Below are 14,700 nucleotides of genomic sequence, written 5' to 3' on the forward strand. Positions count from 1 at the left end.
ATGCTCAACAACTTCCTCCTCACCTCCAGCTTTGCTCCATTGCCCCTAGCCCTGGCACTCCCTGAGAGCCTCAAAAGTTCCTCCCCAGCTTTTTTGTAAGTCCCCTTCAGATCCTGGAAGGCCACAAGAAGGTCACCTGGGAGCCTCCTCTTCTCCAGACTGCACAGCCCCAACTCTTTCAGTCTGTCCTCACAGCACAGCTGCTGCAGTCCTCTGAGCATCCTCGTGGCCCTTCTCTGGACATGCTCCAGCATCTCCACATCCCTCTTGTCATGGGGGCTCCAGAACTGGACGCAGTACTCCAGGTGGGGTCTGACCAGAGCAGAGTAGAGGGGGAGAATCACCTCCCTCACCCTGCTGGCCACACTTCTCCTGCTGCAGCCCCAGATCCAGCTGGCCAACAACCACCAACCTGCACGTTCAACACGCAGGGCAATGCGAGGGACGAAGCTTTCACATTAGATGTAATAGAAAAACATTCTTTACTCTGCAAGTGTCTTTACAAATATATATTTATATATTTAAGCCCATTTCAGGCCATAAAAGCCCATTAAAAAAAAAAAATAAACAACAACCAGTACCTTTTTGAACAAGAGAAACTGAGATCCAAAAACTCTGAGGTGAAAAGACGCCCACACGAGGGCTGCTTTGGCGCTTCTCTGAAGGCCTCTAATAAAACCATCTTCAAAAATCACATCAGCTTTCTCCCTAAAAGGAGGGGCACCACTTTTACCCCTACCTTTACCACTCTTTCTGAGGTAAGCTGGAACCAGTTCTACATCATCACTTACTGCTTTAAAAAGGAGCTATTGTATCCTGCAGACCAGCTTTTCAACAAGAAAAAGGAACCAACACCAAACATTTTTGTGAAGGGGTTAAAAATAAAACAAAGTTAAGAAGCCTCTTGTGGATCCAACCACAATGTGCTGTCGTCTCAAAATAGAAGTTGATACTAAAAAGCTATTCCAGATACATACAAGTACAAACACAAGAGCTGGTCAGAAAAACCAATTCTCAACACTTTGTTCCAAAGCAGGGGAGTTTTTCTGTAGTGTGGCTTTTGCGCTTCTTTCCCCCACCCTCACTTCCCTACCTGTTCCACATACCCTTCAAACGAAAGCTGTTTTGTTGTTAAGAATGCAAAGCCCATCCCAATCTCTTCAGTTCACTACCACTACACTTCAAAAATCCTGATGGCAAATCAAAAGGTCTCGATTTAACTTAGCAAAAGTGATATCTAGAAATATTTTGACATCAAGAGGTCTTAGAGGAAAACCTCACACTACTAAGGCATTCTAAGGCACAGTGTTTTGGAAGAAGTGCTTTCTCCCTGTAGTGTTGCTTTATACACATCATGTGTGCGAGTCCAAACGATGCATGGAGCTGCAGATCTATGCCATGCCTTCTCCCAAGCAGTGAATTCAATCTTCAGCTGTTTCAGACGTAGGCTCCCAATGCTGCGTGAAATTCAGTTAGACATTGCACCAGCTGCTGAAACTTAGGTCTTTCTTCAGGGTCTAGGGCCCAACAGCAGGCCATCACAGCAAACCTGTAAGACAAAGACAAAGGAAGACATGAGAATGTAAGCAAAGTGACCACAGCCACGGCCAAGTGACCACAGCCACGGCCAAGTGACCACAGCCACGGCCAAGTGACCACAGCCACGGCCTGGAAGTGAAAACCAGCACTTGCCATGAGGAAAATTGCTGAGCTCAGAGAGAGGAGCCCCCTACCTTCTCAGAGAGGGCAAAGCTGAACAGCACCTTCAGGAGACACACCTTGGAACCATCATAAGAGTATAGTGACTGGAAGTGCTGGTTTGATTTAGGATACCAGCCAGAGGCAATCCAGCAGGAGGCAATACACAGGTCACTGGAAATTGCTTGGCTACTGTAAAAACGTAATTCAAAGTGCTTCTGTGTAAAGGAATGGGCTTTGGATGATGCAAGGTAGTGTCTGTGCACTTGTGTTCTCCTGTGCCATTGAGGTTGATGAATAAACACCTCAAGCAGTGCCTTTTAACTCCATCGTGCACAGTACTTCTCTGCAGTCTTGCTCTGAGGGAACAGAGTCCCTGAATCTACAAACCCAGTGGCTTACCTACAGTAGAGTCACACAAATACCAAACTGAAACCCTCTGGCCTCTTTGCCTCCCTTCTCCCATCCTCCAGACCAAGCCCCATTTCTCCCAGGTGTCAGAATAAAGAGAAGAGCTGGGTCAGGATGAAGTGAAACTCCATGAGCAAACATTCATTTTAGCCAGAGTTCCCTGACACAGGTTACTAGAGCCACACCAACACTGACATGATGGCTTGTCTGAAAGGCAGAGCAAGCAGGCAGGGGAAGGCAAACCTGGCTCTCTCATTGCTAAAGCTGCTGTCACATGCTGCCAGCAAAACATCCTATCCCCAAACCCATGCACTCACAGTTCATCAGGGCAGTTGATTGGCTGAGCTATTCGATAGCCATCCTTTAAGTAAGCAGCCATCTCAAAGGGGTCGATGTCAACATATGGAGTCTGTCCCAAAGTCATCAGCTCCCACAGTGTTACTCCAAAGGCCCACTAAAAAGGAAGAGCACAGAGCATTAACAGAACATGCTGCATCTTGAGAGCTCCTCCAGAGACTCCACAAAACCACTCAAAGGAAACTTCATAGGAAAAAAAGAGTTACATATAACACAATATTCTTAAAGGACAATGCTCTGTCTTGAGCAGGAACAACTAAGAATTAGAGAACACTAACGTGCTGAGGGGACTGGAACATGGCCCCTGTGAGGAGAGGCTCAGAGAGCTGGGGCTGCTGAGCCTAGAGAAGAGCAGCCTGAGAGGGGCTCTCATTCACGCTGATCAGCATCTGAAGGGTGAGTGTCAGGTGGATGGAGAGAGACTCTTCCAAGTGGTGCCCAGTGACAGGACAAGGGGCAATGGACACAAACTGGAACACAGGAGGATCCAAGTAAATGTAAGGGAAAAGAACTCTCACTTCGAAGGTGGCAGAGCTCTGGAGAGGCTGGGGAGTCTCCTTCTTCTCTGGAGGCATTCCAAGCCCACCTGGACATGTTTCTGTGTGATGGACTTTGTGAGATCCTGCTCTAGCAGGGAATTTGGACTAGTTTATCTTCAGAGGTCCCTTCCAACCCCTACCATTCTATGGATCATGGGATCATAGGGGTTGGAAGGGACCCAAAGAGATCATTGAGTCCAACCCCCCTGCTGAAGCAGGACAATACCATCTACCACAGAGGAACACATCCAGACAGGTTCTGTCAAGAGGTGTTAAATCAAAATTAAAATGTTTGTGCACTAAGATATAAGTGCTAAAAAAACCCTAAAATCATGTATTTACTGCAGTTTTCCAGCACCATGTTTCAAAACACTTAACAAAGCCAAGGAATACTAAACACTAGACCACTATTCTGAAAAAAAAAAGTTTCAGCACATTCTACCTCTTCAAAATCTTATACCAAATTACTGAAAAAAAGGCTATGAAATTCAAAGGTTCAGAAGAGAATTAAACCACCAGTCTAAAAATCAAAGTCCACTATATATTTTGAGTATAAGCTCAGAACCAGGACTCACAAGCAAAATGAAGATTTCAGAGAATCACAGAACCAGTCAGGGTTGGAAGGGACCACAAGGAGCAGCCAGTTCCAAACCCCCTGCCATGGCCAGGGACACCCTACCCTACAGCAGGCTGCACACAGCCTCAGCCAGCCTGGCCTTAAACACCTCCAGCCATGGGGCCTCAACCACCTCCCTGGGCAACCCAGTCCAGCCTCTCACCACTCTCATGCTCAACAATTTCTTCCTCACATCCACTCTGACTCTCCCCACCTCCAGCTTTGCTCCATTCCTCCTAGTCCTGGCACTCCCTGAGAGCCTAAAATGTCCCTCCCCAGCTTTTTTGTAGGCCTCTTTCCAATAGTTTAAGGCCATAAGAAGGTCACCTCACAGTCTCCTCTTCTGCAGACTCAACAGCACCAACTCTTTCAGTCTGTCCTCACAGCACAGCTGCTGCAGTCCTCTGAGCATCCTCGTGGCCCTTCTCTGGACATGCTCCAGCATCTCCACATCCCTCTTGTCATGGGGGCTCCAGAACTGGATGCAGTACTCCAGGTGGGGTCTGACCAGAGCAGAGTAGAGGGGGAGAATCACCTCCCTCACCCTGCTGGCCACACTTCTCCTGCTGCAGCCCAGGCTCTGGTTGGCTTTCTGGGCTGCAAGTGCACACTGCTGGCTCGTGTTGAGCTTCTCAACCACCAGCACCCCCAGGTCCCTCTCCTCAGAGCTGCTCTCCAGCCACTCACTGCCCAGCCTGGATTTGTGCTTTGGATTGCCTTGACCCAGATGCAGGACTAAACCTAACAGCTGGATCAGCATTCAACACATTCTGCTGTCAATACCTGCCACAAGGAGCTTAAGGTGATGAAAAAACGAAAGCAAAGAATCACTTCACCATGCAAGCACAATACAAACAAAGTGATTAACCAGCTGGTACCAAGAGATAAAGCACAGATGCAGCTGATACTGCACACTGATGAGTCAGTGCTAGAGCCACAAGCACTGCAAAAACCACAATTCATTAAAAAGAGAAGAATTCTGTAAGCAAAATTCTTGGTTTTAATCAAAAGAACCCTTAAGGAAGGGACCTTTAAGGGTCCCCTCCAACCCAATGCACTCCTCCCTGACTCGGGAAGAGAGCAGCCTGCTCTGCTGAACCCAGGTGGCAGCGCGCGAGAAGGAAGGAAGAAACCCACAAAGCAAAAAACAAACCCACACCCAACCAACTCCCATCAGTTCCTCGAAGGAAGTGAGGCATGGTGGAAACTCAGTCAAAGGTCACTTGTACAGCTGTGGGCACCCACACAGAGCCCACCCGTAAGGTACACAGGCGTCCAGGCAACTGGCTGTGAGGAGCACTGGACCCTGGCACTCGTAGTTTAGGGTGGCAGAGACAATGCTTGAGTCCAGCATCAGTAAGTTTGCAGATGACACCAGGCTAGGAGCAGGTTTTGATCTGTTGGAGGGACCTTAACAGGCTGGAGATGGGTGGGCAGAGGCCAATGGGATGAGAATTAACAAGGCCAAGTGCAGAGTTCTACACTTTGGCCACAACAACCCCAAAGCAGTGCTACAGGCTGGGGACTGAGTGGCTGAGAGCAGCCAGGAAGAAAGGGAGCTGGGGGTGCTGGTAGATAGCAGCTGAACATAAACCAGTAGTGTGCCCAGCTGGGCAGCAGAGCCAATGGCATCCTGGCCTGGATCAGGAACAGTGTGGCCAGCAGGACATGGGAGGTTATTCTGCCCCTTCACTCAGCACTGCTCAGGTCACACCTTGAGTGCTGTGTCCAGTTCTGGGCTCCTCAATTCAAGAGAGATGTTGAGGTGCTGGAAGGTGTCCAGAGAAGGGCAGCAAAGCTGGTGAGGGGCCTGGAGCACAGCCCTGTGAGGAGAGGCTGAGGGAGCTGGGGGTGTGCAGCCTGCAGAAGAGGAGGCTCAGGGCAGAGCTCATTGCTGTCTACAACTACCTGAAAGGAATTTGTACCCAGGTGGGGGTTGTGCTCTTCTCTCGGGCACCCAGCAACAGAACAAGGGGACACAGTCTCCTCAGGTTGTGCTGGGGGAGGTCTAGGCTGGATGTTAGGAGGAAGTTGTTGGCAGAGAGAGTGATTGGCATTGGAATGGGCTGCCCAGGATGTGGTGGAGTTGCCATCCCTGAAGGTCCTCAAGCAAAGCCTGGATGAGGCACTTAGTGCCATGGTCTGGTTGATTGGCTAGGCCTGGGTGCTAGGTTGGTCTGGATCTTGGAGGTCTCTTCCAGCCTGGTTGATTCTATGATGCTGTCAGTGAACACTGACCAGAAGCTCAGAGCTGGAGAATGGCAGGGGCAGAGATGCAGCCCAGATCTAATAGCCATCTACGAACAGTGTGGGAAAGGCAGGGAAGAGAGGACATCCTTCTATTTACAGTTCACAAAAACGGTAAGGGACAAGTGATGGTGCACCCAGAACATGAGAATCAAGATCACTTCAAGGGTAACTACTCTGAGAACACAGCTATGTCTAATTCCACGAGTAACAGCCTAAAAATGTCATAAAGAGATGCAGAGATTCATGTCCAGCAGAGGGGAAAAAAGTACAATCAAAATTCAACAGGAAGAGTGCTCTGTTTTGCAACTCTTTGACTGGCTGATAGGACTGTTGGCAGAAGAGGAACGCACTAGGGATGTTTCTGTCCAGCAAAGGCATTTTAAAGAGATGCAGAAACACTTGCAAAATGTGTATTCAGGTGTTGCTGGAAGAGTGCTAGCTTCTCCTGATGGAAGGGGTCACTATCATACCTCTGCACCATCCTGTAACACCAAAGAGGCCTGAAACCTTCAAGTTTAACATTGCAACATATGACAAGAAAGAAAAGGGAGTTCAGATGAAATCAGCATCTTTTACAATCCCTAACCGAGTCCAAAAGTCCACTTCTTCTCTTACTCTAAACAACTATAACCAAAGCTGTATGAAGGCCTTACCAAATCAGCTTGATGAGAGACATGGCTTATGGAAGGTCACATCCAAATCCAAATTAACCAGCAAAAAACTGATTGATTGGACAGGGCTGAGTGATAGGTTGGACTGGATGATCTTGGAGATCTCTTCCAACCTGGTTGATTCTATGATCCCAAAAGCAAGCCTAGTAGCACCTTAAACAGATCTCACTTGAGTTGTCTATAAGAGATTTCATCACTGATTGTATCTGACATTCAACTGATAACTAGATTCAAGCACACAAAAAACACAGGACACCTTATTGGTGGCAAGCAGCCAGATAAATGAAAAGATTCTATTTAGGGTAGATTGTATTTTCTACATCCAGAAAAAATAATGTTCTTTCTGGACACTGCAAAAAATCAGCTAGCTACAGGTGCAAAGTTAAGAACTAGGAGTTGGCATTTATCTCCTGTATAAAGCAAACAAGAGTTCTGTGTTAAAATGGTGTGGGATATCTACTGAATGTCATTAAGAGTTTTCTGGAGTGGTTAAAACACTGAAGTGTCTTCATCCTAACAAAATTTTACAGCTCAGTTATGCTAGTGGTACATAAGCCTTCCCTTCCCATTGGAATGGGCTGCCCAGGGAGGTGGTGGAGGCACCATCCCTGGAGGTGTTCAAGAAAAGACTGGATGAGGCACTTAGTGCCATGGTCTGGTTGACTGGCTAGGGCTGGGTGCTAGGTTGGACTGGATGAGCTTGGAGGTCTCTTCCAACTTGGTTGATTCTATGATTCCAAGCCCAGCCTTCACACACATTAAATGCTTTTGTGTTCCAGATTTTAAGCAGCCCCACAGAAACCAACATTTAAAGTGATCCCTCTACTCTGCCCTGGTGAGGCCACATCTGGAATACTGTGCTCAGTTTCGGGCTCCCAAATTCAAGAGATGGTGATCTGTGCTGACAGCCAGACAAAAGGCTAAAAGGCACCCCTCTTTGGAAGGGGTGGGATCCAGGGAACTACAGGCCAGGTTGTCTAACATCAGCTCCTGGTAATGCTGGGAAGCACATGATTCTGGAAGTCACTTCCATGCATATGAAGCATAAAGGTGTCTGAGGACAGCCAGCTTGGATTTAGTGAGGTCAAACTGTGCCTGACTAACCTGAGTAGCTCTTTGCTGAGAAGAAAGTGTTAGTATACAGAGGGTGAGCAATGGATGTCCACCTTGGCTCCAGCAAGGCCTTCGACACTATCTTCCACAGCATCCTAACGTTGCATTAGCTCACTAATATTGACATTAAGGTGGCTGGACTGCTGTTACTAGCAGTAGTAGCTGCTGGCTACGAGTGGCACTGTCCCAAGTAGCATGCTCTTGGAAACCTCAGCAGAAACAAAATAATCCAGCTGCATTTTGTGCTGTTAGCAAAAGTGCAGCCAACGGGTCAAGGGAAGCAATTCCTTCCCTGTTTTCTCTCTCTGTGAGACTGTAACTAACACAGTCTGTTGTGTATGCTGAGTTACGTTCATTCACACAGCAGTTAAGTGCCAATGCAGGCTGCTGACAGAACTGAACTGCCTTTTCTGTCACGTGTGCAGTAGATGGCTTTGCTGTGAGAGGTGTGCCAGGAGCAGAAAGTGCAGGAAGCAGTGGTATAAATGCTGTTCTGAACAAAAGCACTGTCACTTATTCAGTGCCATGCTTCTCCAATGGCTGAAATAGGGGGAAAAGTAAACAACATGCATTTACAAAATATAACAGCAACAAAATCCCCTAACAAACAAACAAAAAACCTCCAATAAAACCATCTTACCACATCACTAGCACTGGAGAATTCATTGTTAACCAGGCTTTCAAGAGCCATCCACCGGACTGGTCTGTTCTCATTATCCCCCAGGCAGTGGTAGTCCATAGGAAACAGGTCTCGAGATAGGGCATTGTCTGTAATCTTAACCTGAAGTGCATCATCAATGCTGATTTAAAAAGAACAGAGCAAACTTGGCATTAACACTTTTACACAAAACAGTCCTGCTCAACCTTGTGTTTCAGCTCTGGGGTTTAAATTGAGCAGCACTAATTGCAATATCAACACTCCATTCTGCTACATCAAGACACACTCGTTCTATGATTACCAAGTATCATCAAAGGACCTGTTTATTTTGCATTAACAGATAAGCACTGGAAAATCAGCAGTCTTAAGATTAAATAAACCCAAACATTTACACGTGCTAAAAAAAACAAACCAACCCCAAAGTACTTAAAGCAAACAAAAAACTCCCTTAAATCCTCTCCTGCAGATCCCCTGTCAGATTGTGCTAGTTTGAAGCTAGCTAGAATGTTTTGGTGAGAAGAATTAGATGATAAGACTGTGAAAAGGAAACAATGGTGATGTCTACTGCACTCATAGGCTTGCTGAGATGTATAAGAGCAAGAACATAGAGAACAGAGTCTCTCTCTGTCTCTGGGGCTGCATGAACTTTTCTCTCTAACCATCTGTGTGACTAACCCTTCTGCTTCCTAAGCACCCTGGCTGACCCTCCAAACTCACCTCTGAACATAAGGCAAAGTCTGGGGTAAGGTAGAGGGATGGGAGGAAGGTGGGAAGGGTGGTTGAGAGCCCCTCCCCTAGGGACTCTGGTTTCTGGGAGGGCTGTTGTGTTTCTGTATTACCGTTTTAACTTGTATATTTCTGTCTATAGCTGTATATATTGTAAATGTCTGCTTGTATATTGTGCTGAGCTGTAAATAAAAAGCTTCATTCCATTTCCAGCAGCTGAGCCTAGTATGGGTGATTTTCTTAAGGGAGGGGGGGAGTCTGGTAACACCCACACCATCACACAGATCAATCAAATCAATTTTAGCTATGATATCTCTGTAGCAATAAGCAGCCAAAGATTTAAGCAAAGCAAGATGTAGTCATGTCTAGAGGAAAAGAGCTTCACTGACAAAACTATTCACCCAAAAGCTGGGAAAAATACCCCAACAACAGTGGTATAGTTTGAAGCAGAGATCAGGTGAACCAGAGAGAGGCCATCCTCGCTCTAGCTACCAAGGCAATGCTGTCTGCACAAGGGCTCTGTTAAATACTTACACACAGTTTCTAGCAGCCAGGTCTTTGTGAATGACCTCCCGTCTGGCCAAGTAACTCATTCCACAGGCAATCTGAATAGCCATATGCACAAGATCCTGCTGGGAAATTGCCTGCAAGAGCACAAAACAACAGGCACTGATAAACTGCAAGGCCAGCTCTTGCCAGGTTAGTGTTTTTGTAGCATTACAGTGTCCCTTCCCTGTACCTTCAGTGCCTGATGCTTTCTAGTAGCTACAGGTGCTACTACCTGCTGAAAACTTATGAAGATTTTATTCTAAATCATAACATCTTATTTTTGGGGGCATGCCAGGAGCAAATGTTTCAAATTTGTAACTTCCTCAGTGCTACTGTGCTAGTTTGAAGTGTTTTGGTGAGAAGAACTAGATTACAGGCTGTGAAAGGGAAACAATGCTGATGTCTACTGCACTCATAGGATTGCTGAGCAAGAATCCAAACATAGATAAGGTTGTTGCCATCTGCTCGGGCTCTGGGCTGCATCTCTCTAATCTCACCTTCCATCTCTCTGATTAATCCACCTGCTTCCTAACCCCCTGGATGACCCTCCATACTTCCTTGGGCACAAGGCAACGTCCAGGGTAAGGTAGAGGGGTGGGAGAAGGTGGAAGGGTGGTTGAGAGCCCCTCCTGGGGACTCTGGTTTCTGGGAGGGCTGCTGTGTTTCTGTATTACCTTTTACCTTGTATATTTCTGTCTGCAACCGTATATACTGTAAATCTCTGCTTGTACACTGTGCTAAGCTGTAAATATAAGCTTCATTCAATTTCCAGAGCCACCTGAGTCTAGTCTGGGTGATTTCCAAAGTGGGGAGGGGCAGGGAACACCCAAACCTTTACAGCTACACAGCTTTTCCTTTAATTAGTGGTGAACACAGGCAAAAATGGTCAACTTCATCCTCTTACAGCATCTTTCTGACTTTGTTTTCCAGCAAATCAATGTGTTTTCAGGCAGCAGAGTACAAATAACAGTCAAAATTCTTGCTGCTATCTGCTACTGAAAATCAGAATCAAAGGTTGTGACTCCAACTATTTTTCACACTTCACAGGCCTATATAAATTAAACCCTTGTATATATTTATACCTGGTTCTCTCATTTCTATAGTGTTTCAGAAACATCAATATGCAGGTGGACACACTGAAGTTGCAAGACTGGGGTTAAAAGAAACCAAATACTACATCAATAATAAATTGGCTTCTTCCCCAACAGACTACTGGGAATAACAGCCACATGTTATTTCAGAAAACTCTAGAATTCACCTTAGCTACCTGCAGAAAAGTTTCATCTTAAGATAAGTGCCTAGGACACCAAAGAGCCCAGTTTGATAGTTAAGTACAGTCAAATCTAGCTGCTCTTGTTTGACATAACACAGATTATAAATACCATTCCTGTTTAAATTGTTGGAAAGGGATACTGATGCATTGGATGGGGATTTATAATTCACACTGAGTGGCAGAATAAGGCAAATCCAAAGTTGAAAGATCCTAGAATCTTATCACAATTTGTAAATGGAGGTAGGTGATCTTTGGTAATTTCAGATCTGGCAAGTAAGAAAGAGAAATGCTGATCTCAGGAAACAAGGAGCTTTCATTTTGTGCTGGGTTCAGTCTAAAGACAGAAGCCAAACCAAGGTGAAGCTGAAGAAAAGACAAGGTAATCTTAACTAAAGGAATACTTTCACTACATATAGACATCAGGCACTAAACATTTTGCCTATTTTCAAAAATAGGAATATGTCCTCTTCCAGGAATGTTTTCTTCCTCACTGCCTCAGGAAATGTATGCAGTAAGTTCCACTGAAAGACAATAAAGTTATGAATGCTGCAGAGTATCCACAGCAGTAAAAAAAAAACATCTCCAAACAATAAATCAGCAGAGATTGTTTTCTTTAGCATCTAAAGTTAAACAAATCCACTTATTTTACCTAATAAATCCAGTTACTTCACCTAATAGTTAACCTGTAGCAGCACTTTTCCAAGTTGAACAGAAGTGTCACATGCTTACCATAAAATAATTAAGAACTACAGTAATTAAAGGGGTAAATTTTAATATCCAAAATAAAATCAGCACATCTTACATTTCTCCATACACAATTATCCTGTGTACTCTAGCTGAAATCCACAATCATATACTATTTTTTCTGAGATGTACTGCTACACAAGCTACTACCATCACCAGAGCTTAACTCAGCTTCATGCCCTCTGAAGTCTTGTTATAAGCACAGCCAGGAATGTTTTTCCTTGTATGACTCAAGACAAATACTTGCCAATTCTCTCACTGTCACAACAAAACAGGTGAACACCAAAACTATTTCTGTTAAGACACACACACAGATGAGAAACCAAGTGTAACAGATTTCTGAGTGTACCTGAGGATTGTTGGCCTCTACCAGCTTGCACTGTCGTAAGAACAGTTTAAGGTTCCCCCAGTTCATGTATGGTAGCAGCACCATTGGTTTTTCTCCCTCTTCTATACAGACATGAGTGATAGGTAGCAGATTCCTGCAAGACAGGGAAAGAAATTCCTAATTTTATAGAACTAAAATTTGATTCAAATCTTCTTGATCCCTAAACACAGTAAGTGAAAGCAATTCAACACTGAAGGAAAGAACTGAAGTTTGCATTATGAATCGCAGAGCACAAGGTCTCCAAATAAAGAAAGGCCTAGCCACTTTTTATTTGTTTTTAAATGAGATATTCTTCTTCCCTTGAAGAAGACGACTGCAAATCTTTTCACTTGGTGCAAAAGGCCCGAAATAAACTCCTATGAATACAAATTCTGTACATAACAAGCAACAGAATCATAGAATCGACCAGGTTGGAAGAGACCTCCAAGATCAGCCTGTCCAGCCTAGCACCCAGCCCTGGCCAATCAACCAGACCATAGCACTAAGTGCCTCACCCAGGCTTGGCTTCAACACCTCCAGGCACGGCGACTCCACCACCTCCCTGGGCAGCCCATTCCAATGCCAATCACTCTCTCTGCCAACAACTTCCTCCTAACATCCAGCCTAGACCTCCCCTGGCACAACTGCAGACTGTGTCCCCTTGATCTCTTTCTGGTTGCCTGGGAGAAGAGACCAACCCCACCTGGCTACAGCCTCCCTTCAGGTAGCTGTAGACAGCTATGAGGTCTGCCCTGAGCCTCCTCTGCTGCAGGCTGCACACCTCCAGCTCCCTCAGCCTCTCCTCACAGGGCTGTGCTCCAGGCCCCTCACCAGCCTTAATGCCCTTCTCTGGACACCTTCCAGCACCTCAACATCTCTCTTGAATTGAGGAGCCCAGAACTGGACACAGCACTCAAGGTGTGGCCTGAGCAGTGCTGAGTACAGAGGCAGAATAACCTCTCTTTTCCTGCTGTCCACACTGTTCCTGATCCATGCCAGGATGCCATTGGCTCTCCTGGCCACACTGCTGGCTCATGTTCAGCTACTATCTACCAGTACCCCCAGTTCCCTCTCTGCCTGGCTGCTCTCAGCCACTCTGTCCCCAGCCTGTAGCACTGCTTTGGGGTTGTTGTGGCCAAAGTGTAGAACTCTGCACTTGGCCTTGGTAATTCTCATCCCATTGGCCTCTGCCCACCCATCTCCAGCCTGTTAAGGTCCCTCCAACAGATCAAAATCTGCTCCTAGCCTGGTGTCATCTGCAAACTTACTGATGCTAAACTTGATTCTTTCATCCAGACCATCAACAAAGATGCTGAACAGGACTGGGCCCAGCAATGATCCCTGGGGGACACCACTAGTGACAGCTGCCAACTGGCTGTGGCACCATTCACCATCAGTCTCTGGGCCTTGCCAGTTCTTTACCCATATCAGAGTGAATCTGTCCAAGCCACAAGCTGCCAGCTTTGCCACGACCTTGTTGTGGCAGATGGTGCCAAAGGCTTTGCTGAAGTCCAGCTAGATTACATCCACAGCCTTCCCCACCTTCACTCCCTTGACTTTAGCAGTCAGAACATCATCTTTGATTCACATTGAAGACAGAACAGAATATTTTATTTTTGAATGAACTAAACCTTCATATTAACCTCCAAATGCATAAGTGTCACACAAGTTTTACCACAGATGGTTTAGAATCAATCACTGAATTATTTAGATTGGAAAAGACCTTTCAGATCATTGGATTCAACCATAAACCTAACACTGCTAAGTCCACCACTAACCCACTGTGAAGGCCCCTTCCAACCCTCTTTACAGCTCAGATAACCCCTGGTTGTACTGCCAGCAAGCTCTCAACCCCCTCTACTCTGCCCTGTGAGTCCTCATCTGGAATACTACATACAGTTCTGGGCTTGCAGTTAAAGGACAAAGAACTACTGAAGAGAATCCAGCAGAAAGCTACTGACTGGGGAACTGGAACTACCTTACCAAGAAAAGGCTGAAGACCTGGGACTGTTTAGCCTGGAGAAAAGCAGCCTGCTGAGGGGACCTCAGTCATGCTCATCAATAGCATGATGGAGGCTGGAGCTATAGAGAACAAGGGGCAATGGACACAAACTGGAATACAGAAGGTCCCATATAAACATAAGAAAAAGATTCTTGACCTTGAGGGTGGCAGAGCACTGGAGCAGGCTGCCCAGAGAGGTTATGGAGTCTCCCTCTCTGGAGGCATTCTAAACCCACCTGGACACGTTCCTGTGTGATGGACTCTGAGTGATCCTGCTCTGGCAGTGGGGTTGGTCCCAGCTGTACAAGTAGTGTACAGAAAAAAAGCTTTTTGGATTTTTTGAAGACTTTGACTTGTAAAAGTGAGGATAATGCCTGATTTTCAATGATGAGAAGGAGGCTGTTTCATTTTGTTTCCATTTTACATATGTTTCCTCAAGAACCTGCTCCTTCTCTTCATACAACCCTGTACTTTAGACAAGGACTTCACTGTAAGAACTCTCAGAACAACAACTTTTAAATGCACTGCAGAACTAACAGTTGCTCCCACCTGGAGTACTGCATCCAGTTTGGAGCCCCCATTACAAGAAGAATGTGGAGACGCTGGAGAGTGTCCAGAGAAGGGACATGAGGATGCTCAGAGGGCTGGAGCAGCTCTGCTGTGAGGACAGACTGAAAGAGTTTGGGCTGTGCAGGCTGGAGAAGAGGAGGCTCCCAGGTGACCTTC

General features: G+C 46.0%; 1 protein-coding gene across 4 annotated transcripts in view; it reads right to left on the reverse strand.

Annotated features, from left to right (window-relative positions):
• Window positions 1–465: 465 nt before the first annotated feature.
• RYK (receptor like tyrosine kinase) overlaps window positions 466–14,700 on the reverse strand; it is a 59,659-nt gene continuing 45,424 nt past the window's right edge. For 2 of the 4 annotated variants that reach the window (XM_064165062.1, XM_064165061.1), the window contains exons 11-16: window positions 11,955–12,087; window positions 9,574–9,683; window positions 8,296–8,455; window positions 2,427–2,563; window positions 1,734–1,890; window positions 466–1,549 (exon numbers count right to left, since the gene is read on the reverse strand). In XM_064165062.1, the coding sequence (XP_064021132.1) occupies window positions 1,511–1,549; window positions 1,734–1,890; window positions 2,427–2,563; window positions 8,296–8,455; window positions 9,574–9,683; window positions 11,955–12,087 (736 nt within the window). In that variant the 3' untranslated portion in view covers window positions 466–1,510. The remainder of the gene's footprint in view (window positions 1,550–1,733; window positions 1,891–2,426; window positions 2,564–8,295; window positions 8,456–9,573; window positions 9,684–11,954; window positions 12,088–14,700) is intronic. The other 2 variants (XM_064165063.1, XM_064165065.1) reach the window with 1 other exon arrangement.

Source organism: Pogoniulus pusillus, chromosome 26 (assembly GCF_015220805.1).
Source record: "Pogoniulus pusillus isolate bPogPus1 chromosome 26, bPogPus1.pri, whole genome shotgun sequence".
Lineage (NCBI taxonomy): Eukaryota > Metazoa > Chordata > Aves > Piciformes > Lybiidae > Pogoniulus > Pogoniulus pusillus.